At 37.5% G+C, this 15,344-nt stretch overlaps 1 protein-coding gene across 7 annotated transcripts in view; it reads left to right on the forward strand.

The window, feature by feature from the left end:
• The window catches only part of LOC123498953, an 86,544-nt gene that overhangs the window by 66,042 nt on the left and 5,158 nt on the right, over positions 1-15,344 (forward strand). For all 7 annotated transcript variants that reach the window (XM_045246546.1, XM_045246551.1, XM_045246548.1 and 4 more), the window contains 5 exons: positions 1,433-1,572; positions 1,767-1,933; positions 8,917-9,048; positions 9,245-10,818; positions 13,054-13,185. In XM_045246546.1, coding sequence (XP_045102481.1) covers positions 1,433-1,572; positions 1,767-1,933; positions 8,917-9,048; positions 9,245-10,818; positions 13,054-13,185 — 2,145 coding nt within the window. The remainder of the gene's footprint in view (positions 1-1,432; positions 1,573-1,766; positions 1,934-8,916; positions 9,049-9,244; positions 10,819-13,053; positions 13,186-15,344) is intronic.

Genomic DNA, 15,344 nt, shown 5'->3' on the forward strand with positions numbered 1-15,344 from the left:
CCCTTCCTCACCCACACTATCTTTCCCTTCATGTCACTGACAACAAAGAGTAATTCATCAGTCCAGAGGACACTGTGCCATTTTTCTGATGGCCACTTCAAGTATTTAGAAGCAAATGCCTTTTGAGCTTTGCTTTGTTGTTTATTTAAAGTAGGTTTTGCAACGAGCCACCATTTTCTTGTATTTGAGGCGCAAATGCAGTGCGTCAGACACTGTTCTAATGGCAACATTACCTATCAAGTATCTGAGGATTTTCCTCCTTCAGTTTCCTTGCCATAAGGGTGGGAGTGACATTCACACTCTGCTTCAGGACTCTTGAGCGAAGTCTCATGTATTTTTGTTGGTCTCCCAATACTTTTAGTCAGGGTAGGAACACAAGCACCACTAGACACTTTAAATTTTGCAACTAAATGGTGAACACTTCTCTCACTCACACCAGTTTCATTTACTATTTCTTTCATTTGAAGACCTAATTCATGACACTGGATCACCCTGATCCTTGTATCACAATTGAGAGGCTTCCCACTCATGGAGTATGGATGTCAGGCACAATTATTCAAGGCAAGCACTAACAAATTTTAGGAGTGTGAGACAGCGGCCACTTTTAAACATTAATACGCTGAGACATGATTTACATCATCTATAGTCACTGAGTGATGAGTGACAGGGTAAAGTTGCTATGTAGCCAATTTTACCCGGGGCATTTTTCCCTTCACTGGCCAGTACATATCGTCTAATCAAGAACAAAGGCCAGCCAGTCATTAACCTGGCCAGCCTTTTCCGCTCCGACTGTATTATTCATGTATCATGCTTACTTCATGAACCCACACAGTGCCAAACCCATACATATTTTGTTATGACTCAACACAGCCCACCTCACAGCTATCACTCAATGTCAGGTAAGCTTTCCCTGGGTTATACCAACAGCCTAGTGCAAGACAAAAACAAAACAAACTGATAGATCCAGGTTGTGACCAAGAAAAGTCTAATCTACTATGAATTTGAAAATCTCTACTTTGCAATTATCAAATCAACTTTTTATTGGTAGTTTCAATATTTTCAGGTGAAATAGATTTCAACTTTGAAAACTATTAAAGGATTGGCACTATTGCAGTTCAACTACTCTGTCATTTGCTCCGTTTCCCATAAAGATTTGACTGCATAGATTGCATAATACAAAAAAATTTATTTAATGGTATGTGGTTCCACTTGAATACATAGTGAGCCAAGGAGGGAAGGAGGGAGGCAGTGGCTCACTTAGGCGAGTGGCTCCCGCAACACACAACTTACATGTTAGTTTCTTGCAAAACAAAGAACAACATATGTGTATAGTGTATATGTAAGATTCCCTCATAAAGATATCAGTTAAATGTATTTTATTTTAGTAGAAGATTGTTGATACTATATAATTTTATACATCTGGTTTCAACAGAAGCACCAAGTATTGAGGCTGAAGAGGACACAGGGGATGCATGGGCAGAAGGCACAGAGGGAGTGCCAACATCAGAGACTTCAGCAGAAATTATCAATTGTGGTTGTGGCTCCACTGAGGAGGAAGGGTTGATGCTACAGGTGGTTTTATAAAGATAAGCTTTTCATGAAGAATACAAAAATGCGTGCTAATATTTATTTTTTTATAATTTATCTTTAGATTGATTAAATCTCACTATCAAAATTTTAGGTTTGTTGATGTATTTTCCTATTGGGAATGACTTCTCTCTTAAAAATATAATAATGCATATTTCCTCCCTGTCTCTTTGTTTTAGTGTGATGTTTGTTTGTGCTGGCAACATGGAGATTGCTACAACATTGTGGGAGAGGATCAGGTGCCTGATAAGTACATCTGTTCTTTGTGTGACCATCCAAGACTGGAGAGGTCATCTCACAAGTTTAGGCACCATCAGGACTGGCTGAAGGAAGGCAGACTACCAAGGTACCTCCCAGTGTTTTGTGCAATAAGTATTGAATAATTTCCTCTTTTTTGTGATTTATATGCCTCAGTCTTTATTTGAAATCCTTGTGTTCAGGAAATTTAAGTACAGGCAGACATAGCTAGTTATAAGAACTTAATAAGTCATGCAGTTTTTCATTTATCTCACACAACATCAATACAAGTGCTTCCTTCAAGTCTACAACTACTGGCAATTCAGAAAGTTTCCAGCTATTACAAATCATCTGTTCTCATTCCCATTCAAAATCCTGGAAAAGACCCCACACTTCCCTCTGTCTTGAGGCTCTTTGCCCTCCTCTCTTGTGTTATAAAGTTGCTGGACAAGATTATGTGTTCCTTTCTCACCTGGTGGCTGGAAGATACACACCGATTAGGGATGGAGCAGTGCAGTTTTTGTCTCCCGAGAAAGTTCCCTTGATGTTCTGGGCCAAATAGAATATCATATCTGTGACACTTACTACCAAGGCTAGCTCATGACAGTTCTCTTCTCAACATAGAGGGAGTGTTTGACCCAACACCACATAAGGAGGATCTTACACACATTTGCACCACTAGTACCACCTTTGTTTGGTGGTTGTGGGAGAGGTCTCCTCCTCCCCCAAAGAGAGCATGAGACTTTCTCCATTCTTTGAAGGGTATCAGTCTTGTCAACCTATCCCTTGACAGGTCACCAGCAACAACTACAGCTGGATGACTCACAGAAGGCAGAAAAAATAACAGCTCATTACCACTAAAAATTAGGCTTATATTTACTGTATTCTCCACAAGAGATCTCCACCAGGTCGTTAACAGTACTTCCACCTCTCCAGATATTTAGAACTGGAGCAGCTATATACGTGCAAGGAACTTTAGGAAGCTATGAGAATCCAACAAAGCTCCATGACACGACCACATGCCATATTTCAAAACTGCCATCTTATGGTTTCTATCCTTCTCTCTGCAACTTTATCTTAACTTTCCTTTCCAGCCATTCTGTTACTGTTGTGGTAGATGGCCACTGTTCTCCTAAATCTATTAACAGTGGTATCCCTCAGGGTTCTCTACTGTCACCCGCTCTCTTTTTATTATTCTCGCCCTATCCACTACTATGCTGATGATACCACCCTACACTTTTCCACATCTTTTCAGAGATAACTAACCCTTCAGGAAATCAACAGATCATGCAGGGATGCCACAGAATGCCTCACTTTTGATCTGTCTAAGATTTCTGGTTGGGGTAAAGAAAGCTTAGTAGTGTTTAATACCTCAAAAACTCAATTCCTCCATCTATCAACTCGACACAATCTTCCTGACAACTATCCTCTCTTCTTCAATGACACTCAGCTGTCCCCATCTTCTACACTAAATATTCTCAGTCTGTCCTTTACTCATAATCTAAACTGGAAATTTCACATCTCATCTCTTACTAAAACAGCTTCTGTGAAGTTAGACGTTCTGAGGCGTCTCCGCCAGTTTTTCTCACCTCTTCAACTGCTAACTGTACAAGGGCCATATCCTTCCTTATATGGAGTACTCTTTGCATGTTTGAGGAGGGGGGACTCACTCACATAGTTTTATTAGGGTGGAATCAAAAGCTATTCGTCTCATCAACTCACCTCTGACTGACTGTCTTGAGCATCTTTCTCACTGCCAGAATGTTGCATACCTTGCTATCTTTTATTGCTATTTTCATGCTAACTGCTCTACTGATCTTGCTAACTGCATGCCTTCCCTCCTCCTGCAGTACTTGCAATCATTCCTATCTTTCTTTAGTAAACTCTGTAACTCCCTGCCTGCTTTTGTATTTCCACCTTCCTACAAAATGACCTTTTAAGAAGGAAGTTTCACGACATTTGTCACAGACTCTTAGCTAACCCTACTAACCTTTTAGGGAACTGGCAATCAAGTGGGCTTTTTATATATATATATATATATATATATATATATATATATATATATATATATATATATATATATATATATATATATATATGTTTTTTGTTGCCCTTGGCCTGCTTCCCCTCTTCCATAAAAAAATAAAAATTATTTTATAATCCATCTCACACTTGCTTTTCTACAATACCTTGAGTGCCTCTACAACTCCAGCTGGTTGATGGAACACTTCCAAACTTACTGGAAGCTAGCCACCCTCCTTCCCATCCCTAGATCTGGCAAGGATCCCACACTACCATTGGCATGCCAACCAATTACGTACCTTTGTCTTCTACCTTAGAAAACCAGTGAAAGATCTGGCTAGCACCCACCTCATCTGGTAGTTCAAAGAAAAACACTGATTACAAGAAGGACAAAGCAGCTTTTGTTCTCACAGTAACCCCAGTGATGTCCTAGCTTGAATTGAATCCCACATCACTTGCACCTACCGCCACCAACAAGTGATGGGAGCTTTTGACACCACACCACATAAAGGCAATTTGTGCTATCTGGCCAAGAATAATATTGCAGGGACCACTTTCACTTGGATTAAAAGTTTACTCTGTGGCAGATCCTTTCATGTGGCTGTAGGTGCAACCACCACCACCCTGCAACACAAAGAGAAGCATCTCCCAAGGATGCTCCATTAGCTCACTCCTTTTCAGCCTACTCCCTTCCAACCTTTGCATTCTTCCCCACTTCCATATTATGATATATGCTTGATATATGTGCATAAAAGACAAAATTTGTAATTTTTTTTTTTTTTTTTTTTTTTTTTCTCTTTTTTACATACACTCAACCTTCCACTATTGCACCTGATTGGTGCATCTGTCACTGCACGATAGCTGAAGTGAAGAACCTATTGTTATTTGTAATTCACATGACACTAGGACCTCGAAGCTGTCATTTTTTGTCACTTTTTGCCCATTCTTTATACCATATATGTAATAGTATAAAAATGAAGAAATAAGACCGTATAAAAAAAACTTACTTAATCAAGAATCATAATAACAATATACATTTTGAAGCATCTTATTTAGTGTGTTTCACAGCATATAGAATGCACAGGTATGTAAGATGCACACCAATTGCAGCAAGTCAAATTCAGGAAAAAAAAAAAAGTTTCAGTGTATTTAAATATATACTTTTGAAAACAATCAAGGTGCACATTATACAAGCAGAAGCATCTTTCATTGCAGTTTTAAGTGGGTTTTCTTGCTGTCACCAGACACTTATAATTTTTTCTGTAGGTGGTGGCCCAAAACCTTTGTTGCTGCTGTACAGCCATAATGTTGCACTTGTAGTTTGTAGGAGATTCTGTAGCTCAATCTTTTTCCTCCTTCTGCCATAATGGTGAGGATGTTGATGTGTTTTGTTATGATCATGGACTTCTTGTTACTCATCACCATTAAGGGGAGCGTCCAGTTTAGATCGGTGTTGCCATATCTCTGGTAAATATGCATGAATCACTCTGATTTTTATGTTGTGAAGTATTGACAACAGTACATCAATATTAGACATTCATCTCCATTCTAGTCCCCAACCCTGCCATGCAATTGCATTTGTAACTAAAATTTACGAGTGTTATTCTGGCGTTATTATTAGCCCCACAACCTTCATTTTCCTGTGGCTAAGACACGTTATGATATGAAATATTTCGACGGCATTAGATTTTTCATTTCAGCTTTAGTTTTTGTTTTAAGATTTTTTTTTTTTTTTTTTTTTTTACCAAAAAAAAATATTAATATAAAATTACAGGTCACATATATAAAAATAAATAGTGACGTGAATTGAATGTAGAAGTATTATTCTGCTTTTTAGTTTTTGTTTCATTAAAATCAAGCTAATATTGGCTTCAAAATAGATTTTAGAAGAGAAATAACTTATGTTTTGAAATACGGACCGATAAAGTTTATTGATCGATCTCGATACTGTTATAACACACTAGGAAGTTTATTCAGGTTTACTATATGTTCTTTTTTTATTATCTACAATCTTATAATAGAATCAGATGTATTTGTAAGCAAATCAGGCTCGTAGTCCCCCCCTGTCAATGATATGTTGGTTCTGAAGATGCTTTTCTTCCAACATCCAGCTCTCACTTCTTCTGGTTGTGATGTGCTCTTGAAGGTGCATGTTGTGCAGTTTCAGTATTCTTGTATATATCAGGCTCGAAGCTGTAGTCAAAGGCAGGATCTGGGCATGAACAATGAGAGGAAAGTAGATTTTTTAGCCCACTTTTCGTCAGCATGACAAGCTTGTCGTCACTATCTACATTTTCATTTCCTTTCTCAATATTTTGTAGAAGAGCTTCTCTAATTGTGAGTAATGAGGCCTTTTCTTCTTTATTTCCTTTTCTTTATTCTGCTTGAGATGTGGTGGGCTCTGGTGTGGGAGTAGCAGGCAGTGGTGTGGCGGTGGTGGATGACGAGGATGTGTACTGGAGCTGCGGAGCATCTGAGGTGTCAGGTTCAACACGCTCTTTTTATTCTTTGAGCTTCCATACTCATATTCCTGGCATCCTTCCTCTGCTTATTCCTCTTAGACACCCGTCCCATGGTTGGCAGTAGGTGAAAAGCAGGATGCAGTAGCTAAATTACGTGCTGTTTAGCAGAGTGGAGGGAGGGTAGCAAGAGATGCAGCGATAACCTCTCTCAGTGATGGCTTTCCCCCTACTGAGTCTTGCTGGTGGCCTTGGTTGATGCCACCCATACACACACACTCGCTTTCAATGTTGCCATATCATGTCCACCTAAAAAGTTAAGATTTTGCCTCTTTTTTTTTTTCGTAGTTTTGAGTAAAGGAAACTGATTCTGCTGAAATAAACAAATGCATGTGGTTGAATATGGGACCTTTAAATGCCATTTAAACGGAAACCAGTACACGTTTGGTCATAAAACGTCATGAAATAATAGCTAACGTGTATACTTATCACTTTTTTTTTTTTTTTTTTTTTTTTTTTTTTTTTTTTTACAAAAAAGCATTATTTTTCATATTTTTTCAGTCTCCAAACTGAACACTCCCCCTTAACCCTTTCAGGGTGCAAATAGGTTTTTGGGTCATGTCTGTGAGATGCAAATTCTGCCAAAAAATCGAGGTTTGCAAAAATGAAAAAAATCAATATTCTTATGCATAATAGAGTGTTACACATCTACTGTAAAAAATTTAGGTCTCTACTCACCCTGGAAAGTGGTGCAATAATGATAGGAAGTTGGCTTTCTGGTAGTACGTTGTGCGCTGTTGAGTATTGCCATTGTAGCGGATGGTTATTTTCCGCCGCAACTTGTGCAGGTGTTCTCACTAAATTACACAGAATGATTTTCCGCCTGATTTGAACTGCAGTTGCTCAGAACTGCTCCAGAATGTGCTAGGGTAATTATTTTTCACACCTGTGCATACATTATGCCCACACAAATAATATAAAATACGTTTTCAGAGTGTTTTCTTGATGTACATACTATCATGAGTGAGGATACGCATGCCCATATATGGTAATATACAAAATATGCAATATACTACCAATAAACGAATAATATCTGGCATATCTGCTCTCTAACAACAAGATTTGATCATCACTCTTGTTATTTCTGTAAATAAATGCACAAATAGCCACTAGCAATGTCGTAAAATAATAATAATTGTGAAAAAAGGGGCATCTGATACTCTACTGTGTGGATGCCATTGTGACTATATTTTTCTTACCACGCAACTGATGGCGCGTCCCATGAGTCGAGGGAGGATGGGAGAATGTCATCTGGCAACTAGCAGCAGCCAGGAGGCACGCAGTTTAATTCTGTGACTCATCAAATATGGGACCACGATCGTGGACAGGAGGCATTTCCCTCAAAACCACGATTGTGGTCCGGAGCACTGAAAGGGTTAAATGGCATTGAGTCAAAGTGCTGATCAGCTGATATTTCTAAACATGCATCAAAGCCTCACAGGTTCAATTACTTTAATTTTTACAATAATTGATTTTTAAAGTGATAATACTGATAATGATAATAATGCCAACAATAAAATAATGATGCATGCAGTTAGGATAAGTGAAAGTACTGAAAAAGAGTGCATTCTGTATGTCATTAAATATGGCACCTCATTTTGGACAATTAGGAGCTAAAATGAATGGGTAGAGTGGGGAATCATATGAAGAACTATTTCTCAATTAAAGCATATAGAAAAACTAAACTATCACATGACATCATAACCTGTAGATTTTTGAATGACAGGCACATGATAGCAGTTATTTCATGCGTGATATAGAAATATGTGCAGTTTTTTAAGTATGTGTGATAGCAGAAGGCGCATTAGCAGAGAGGGTTAAGTGAACACAGATTCTTTTAAGATTAACATAGGTTAGATTAGATTATAGATTATTGTAGGATTTTCAATTTAATAAGCTCACTTGGTTTTCCATTTGTTTTTTGCATGTTGTGCCATACTTTATGACTGAAGGCAGTTTTCATGTTTATATTTATAGTGGAAGATGGATATAAAAAATAACTTGTGTTCTACATGCAATACAGGCACATGCAAGCTCTAGCAAACAACCATGAAGATCAAGTCTTTCAAAAGTTTATTAGTGAAGCATTTACATTTGATGGTGTAAATATATAAAAAGAAATAAAGAAATGAAAATAAAATACTTAGACATCTCAGAATCACACTCTAATTTTGTAGATTATTGCACTATGAATTTAGTCAATAATCTGTTAAGTGAAAGATAGTAACTTTTGTTAGTTCACTAAATTTAATATTAGGCCAAAGGATCCTCAGATGCACAGGTTTGAATCCAGACTGCAGTTCAAAGGTAGAAAGGAAATCCATTCAGGGATAACAGTTCTCAAATGCCATAACCAAAATGCTTTGTTATGAGAAACTGTCCTCACCCTGATGGACTATAGAAACCTGACATGAAAACTGAAAAATTAAAGTATATATTTCTTGAAAAAAAGAAAACCTATAGTAGGGTGCATATGGTATGTTTTGGTTTTCATTTTAGTATTTTGAGAAGAAAAATTGATCATGTTATGTGCATATTTTGAAATTTTCAGATTTTCCTTTTCTTCTTCTCGTGGAGACCTTCGGCTTGAGGCTTGTGTTAGACGAGGTCATGAACTGACAGCCAATGTTCAGCAGCTATCACAGATTCTTCACTCTCTCAGACTGAAGTTACATATTGCCAGGTATGATTGTCTTTGGATATATTTTCACCTATTTATGCAAACCATACTAGTATTGTCTAGTCAGTTGTGTAATAGTATTTATTTCACAACTAAAGTATTCATATATATTTCATTTTTGTCTGAAAATAATTTCTTCAATATTCATGTATACTCCTAGTGATATGAAGACTAACATTGTTCATATTATTTATTGTAGGGAAGCTGATCATCCAAAGTTTGTCATGTGGCACAAGAAATGGAATGAGCAGGAAGAAAGTTCCCCTGATGGGAAACAAAAATCTTACACAAGCCCAACAGCAATTGCTCCCTTGCAGGACTTGATGGACATAGTGGACCAAGAAGATCCATCTCTTGGTACAAATGTAACTGACACAAAGGTTCCTGACCTTAGTCACCAGACTGCAAATTTGAGCAGTGACATTACATTAGAGAAAACTGATACTAATGAGTCAGGGGAAAGGCTTGACACCAGTCCCACCATCCTCTCTGAAACTCAGAATCAAGGCACAACTGAGATTCAGAAATTTGATATACAAGTTCAAGATGAAATAGAGGTGATGAGATCTCAGACAGAACTGGCTGACTCTAACAAAGACACAGTGAATGATAAAGATAAGCTTGGAAATAGTATGACAGTAGATGCTGAAAAAGTAGTTACCAGTTCTTCAGAAATTTCGGAAAAAGTGCCTGAAAATTTTGTTGAAGATAAACACAGTGAAAACTCTTCTAATGTGGAAAGTAGCAGCCAACAAAATAAGGATGAACCTAAAATATCAGATCTCTCTGAAGAAGAGCTCCCAATTTCTGAAATCAAGTCTCCAGAAGAGAATAGAAGTATTTTGGATACTGTTGAAATAAATAAGGATAAGAAAGACCCTCAGGATTCCTTGCAAACCAGACGTGAAGAAATTTCCTTGAATGAAGAAACTGAAAATGCTGATGATAGTGTAAATTTGAGTGGAGAGGAGAATTCAGTTATGAAAGGTGAAAGTACACCAGAGGATGTTGCAGATGACAAGGAAAAGATGAAGTGTGAGTCATCAGATGAACATTCCATTCAAACCCATGAAACAGATCATCGTGAAGAATGCAAGTGTGAGGAATTGGAAGTGGAAAATGTTGAGGGAAAAGGAGAAAGCAAGACTGATATTTCACTTGAAAGTGAAGTTACAATAGGTAATGAAAAAAAGATGAAGGACTGTCCATTTGGTAGCAAACTGGAAATCAAATCTCCTTCATGTGTGTTTGAAAAAGATGAAAAGCAAGTGAAAGAACCCAAGTTAGAAGTCAGTGAAGATCATAAAAACATTAATGAGAAAGATGAAAATAAATCAGAATATGCAGATATAGACAAGTTAAGTTTGCAGGGCATTACAGAAGATAGTAATATTGTGAAAGAGGAGACTGATCTCCCTCAAATATCAATGAAAGTGGAGGGAGAGTCGAGTACTTTGAAAACAGAAAGTGAAGAGAAAGTTAAAGACACCAAATTAAAGGATCAGGATGAACAAGAGAAATCACCTGACTCTTCAAGCTTAGGTGCTTCTGGTGTATCTCACTCAGCTGCAGAAGACCCATTAAATGAAGAATCCCACCTTGAGGATGGAGATGACTTAACCCTTGATCTTGGAGGTTTAGGAGTTACAGGTGAAGGTGGAATGCCAGGAGGCAATGAATTAGCAGCCCTCCTGTCTTCTCAGACAGAACTGGAACAGCTAGTGTCCCAAGCTAGTTCAGCCCTTGCTCCAGTTTCTTCAAATCTTCATTCAGGTACTTCTTATGTACTTTTTATATATTAAACCCTATATGATATACATGGATATACTAATAATGTTTAGTTACTTAATAGGTTTATGGCATGGCTGAGCATTTTGTGAAGTGTGTGTGTGTGTGTGTGTGTGTGTGTGTGTGTGTGTGTGTGTGTGTGTGTGTGTGTGTGTGTGTGTGGTGTGTGTATTTTCCTAGTTGTATTTACCCAGTTGTATTGTACAGGTTTGAGCGGGGCTCATAGTGTCCTATCTCCATGTCTCCATTTATCCAATTTTTCTTTAAAGTTATTCACATTATGTGCTGTAACAACTTCATTATTCAATGCATTCCACTTTTCCACTGTTCTATGTGGGAAACTGTATTTTCCAATATCCTTCATCTGATCTTCTTTACATGTCCTCTTGTCCTTCTGTCTTCTTCTGCCACCAGCACCAGGTCTTCCTTGTCTATCTTTTCAATGCCATTGACTCTCCTGTACATTGTTATTAGGTCTCTTGGTTCTCTTCTATCTTGTAAGGTTGGCAGTCCCATTTCCTTCAGCTGTTCTTCATATGTTAGGTCCTTTAGTTCTTGCACCATCTTTGTAGCAATCTCCTGTATCCATTCTAATCTTCTTATATCTTTTTTAGAGCTTGGAGACCACACCTCAGCTGCATATTCCAGCTTTGGACGTATCATGCTTATGATGATTTTTTTCATCATATCTTTGTCCATGAATTGAAATGCCACTCTTATATTAGTCAACATTTTATATGATATCTTGCTTATTTGTTTTTTTTTTGCGGTTCAGATTTTCCAGTAAAATCACTCCCAGATCTTTTTCCTCTTTAGTCTTCATTGTGTATTTACCTAGTTGTATTGTACAGGGTTCAAGCTGGGCTCATAGTGTCCTGTCTCCATATCTCCAATTATTCAATTTTTCCTTAAAGTTATGCACATTAGGTTCTGTAACAACTTCATTATTCAATGCATTCCACTTTTCCAACATTCTATGTGGAAAACTGTATTTTCTAATATCCTTCACACTGCCTCATCCTAATCTTCTTTTCATGTCCTCTTGTCCTTCTATCTTCTGTCTTCAGCATCAGGTCTTCCTTGTCTATCTTTTCAATGCCATTAACTATCTTGTACATTGTTATTTGGTCTCCTCATTGTCTTCTATCTTGTAAGGTTGGCAGTCCCATTTCCTTCAGCTGTTCTTCATATGTTAGGTCCTTTAGTTCTGGGATCATCTTTGTAGCTATCTTCTGTATCCATTCTAATCTTCTTATATCTTTTTTAGTGCTTTGGGACCACACTACAGCTGAATACTCCAGTTTTGGACGTATCATACTTGTGACAATTTTTTCATCATATCTTTGTCCATGAATTGAAATGCCACTCATATTAGTCAATATTTTAAATGAAAATCCAAATATCTTGCTTATGTGTTTTTTGGGATTCAGATTTTCCTGTATAATCACTCCCAGATCTTTTTCCTCTTTAGTCTTCATTATTTGTTCCTGTCCCATCAGATAGTTCCATATCGGTCTTTTTTTGCTCTTTCCTAGTTCCATTACATGACATTTCCTGGTATTGAACTCCAATTTCTTCTTCGTACTCCACTAATAAATTTTTTTTATATCTTCCTGTAACACCAAACAGTCCTCCTGGATTTTGATAACTCTTGGTAACTTTGCATCATCAGCAAATAGATTTATAAAACTGTTTACCCCATTGTGAATATCGTTTACATAAATCTGAAACACAGTGGAAGGTAACACTAATCCTTAAAGCACTCCGCTTATTACTTTACCCCAAGATGAGTATGTGTGTGTGTGTGTAATTCACCTCGGTCGTCTGCTGGTCACTCAGCCAGTCTTCCCCATTACGGAGCGAGCTCAGAGCTCATAGACCGATCTTCGGGTAGGATTGAGACCACAACACACTCCACACACCGGGAAAGTGAGGCCACAATCCCTTGAGTTACATCCCGTACCTATTTACTGCTAGGTGAACAGGGACCACACATTAAAAGGCTTGCCCATTTGCCTCGCCGGCCCTCTCGATTGTGAGTCGAGCGTGCTAACCACTACACTATGCGGTGTGTGTGTGTGCGTGCGTGCGTGCGTGCGTGTGTGTGTGTGTGTGTGTGTGTGTGTGTGTGTGTGTGTGTGTGTGTGTGTGTGTGTGTGTGTGTGTGTGTGTGTATTCTTTGAAGATAAAGATATTCTGATTTTACTTTTATACTTATAGTTCAAGCACCCATAATCCCTGAAGCTGAAAGGATAGAACCAGTCAACTGTAAATTGAATTTACTGGAGCATGTACAAACAGTGCAGAGCAGTATCATTCAGCGATTTGATGAAATTGAGCAGCAACTTGAAGGTAAGCACACACTTTAGAAGCAAATGTTATGTACTCTCAGTTCTTCTGTTTCTAATCTCTATTCATTCTTCTCTGATTGTTTCATACCCTTACTTTTTTTTTCTATACCATCCAAAATATAACAAACATAGTGCATCAACAAAGATCACATGTTAGGGACATTGTAGCATGTCCCACCATAGATAGAAAATCAGTGATTGAAGTCCTTTTGATTTATTGAAACATATATTATATATTTATACAGTATATATATATATATATATATATATATATATATATATATATATATATATATATATATATATATATATATATATATATATACAGTATATACAGTATATGCAGGTAACTCGATTTACGTGATAGATGCATTTCAAGAGGCATCAAGTATATCAAAATTTACGTAAAACAAACTTGTAATTCTCATAAGAAACAATAGATAATAGGGGGGATGCAGGATGTGGCCCAAAAAAATTTGTTTAAAATACTCTATTCATTTGGCTAAATTAACATGTTTCTATTATTTACCATTGTAAATACTAGAAGTGTATTTAAAGTAAAGAAATAATAAGAGAAAGCAAAAAATTATGAGAGAAAACAACAAAACAAAGAATACGTAAACTCAACACTCACTGCGTCACTGCCTTCACCACTCACACCACAGTCAGTCACCATCTTCCCCTGAGCTTTACCACCTTATCAAAAATCCACTTATCAAAAATAACCCCACAGTATAAAAGTATAAACACTAGTAAAAAAAATAAACGCAGGACGCCAATGTCTTCACCTCTCACAAGCACACGCCTCGCTGTCCACCTCGTAGTCAAGAACGTCATCACCCACCTGCCCTTACTCTGCTTCCTCCGCTTCCATGGAATCGTCCACATCCTCTTATGGTACTACATCTTCCACTGGTGTTTTCTTGAAAATCTGCAGCATGATGATCTGGCGCTTTTTCTTGGAAAATTCTTTTTGCATCACAATGTAGCAGAAGAGCACGTCCATGGCAGCTGCAGGACATTCTAGCACGCAGTTTGAAATTGCGTCTGGCGCTCAGTTTGAAAATGTGCTTGGGCCAAATCGCGTATAAGCAAACTGATCGCGTAAATTACCTACCTAATTGTAATATTTTTTCAGTCGCATATTAACAAAATTGCATAAATTAGACAAGCGTAAATCAAGTTACCTGTATATATATATATATATATATATATATATATATATATATATATATATATATATATATATATATATATATATATATATATACAGGCAATCCCCTTCTTAACGAACAGGTTATGTTCCTAAAAAAACTGTTCATTGTGCGAATTTTCGTTGAACCAGTTATAACAAGTTTGACCCCTGACTTGAACTTCCATTGAGAGTTAAACAAAGCAAAAGTACATCATAGTACAGTAAAAGGTTTAATGAAAGTAAATATTATGAAGTTAAACATTTAAGCAGTTTAATGTAAGATTAAGTCATTATAATGTACACTAATGTATGTATGTAAGTGACTTTATAATGTTGATGATCTTAAATTTATGGTGACGGAGAGTGGAGCGGGAAAACACTAGCCGGCAACCTGTGGAATGTAAACAAAGGACACATCATTGTACCGAATACAAAACTTATGTACCACATTTCCACAAAGCTTTCCATTTTATCCATTGCAGAGTCACGAGTTCAGGTGGTTCTTTTAGCTTGCAAGGAAGATACGGTCTCACAAGCTTTCTTATCGTAATAGAGTCTGCTGACTTGAAAATAGTAGAGACAGTAGATGGACTCAAGATGTTGGCGAGGAATGCTATTAGTTTTCTCGCCTCTCGTGTCTGTGAATAATATCCAGCTTCACTTAGAAACACTAGGCGACATTGCAGGGCTGGTTGCAGGGCATTTTGGTGGCATGTTGAGCATGAGATGACGAGCTGCTGCTGGACGCTGTTTTTGTTTTGAACTAAGATCGGGGAAGGGTAGGGGAGTGAGTGGTGCGCGCATGGTCCAGATATACATGTATATCTGGACCGTGGATGCGCATTTTGTCCACGGTAGGCGCTGATGTATTCAAAAGCCTGTCGGCTTGCCTGATATGGCAGAGCTTTCAAAATTGGAAAAATTACCTGGATAGAATTTCTTTAAAGCAGATGGTAGTAAAAGGA

Source organism: Portunus trituberculatus, chromosome 48 (genome assembly GCF_017591435.1).
Source record: "Portunus trituberculatus isolate SZX2019 chromosome 48, ASM1759143v1, whole genome shotgun sequence".
NCBI lineage: Eukaryota > Metazoa > Arthropoda > Malacostraca > Decapoda > Portunidae > Portunus > Portunus trituberculatus.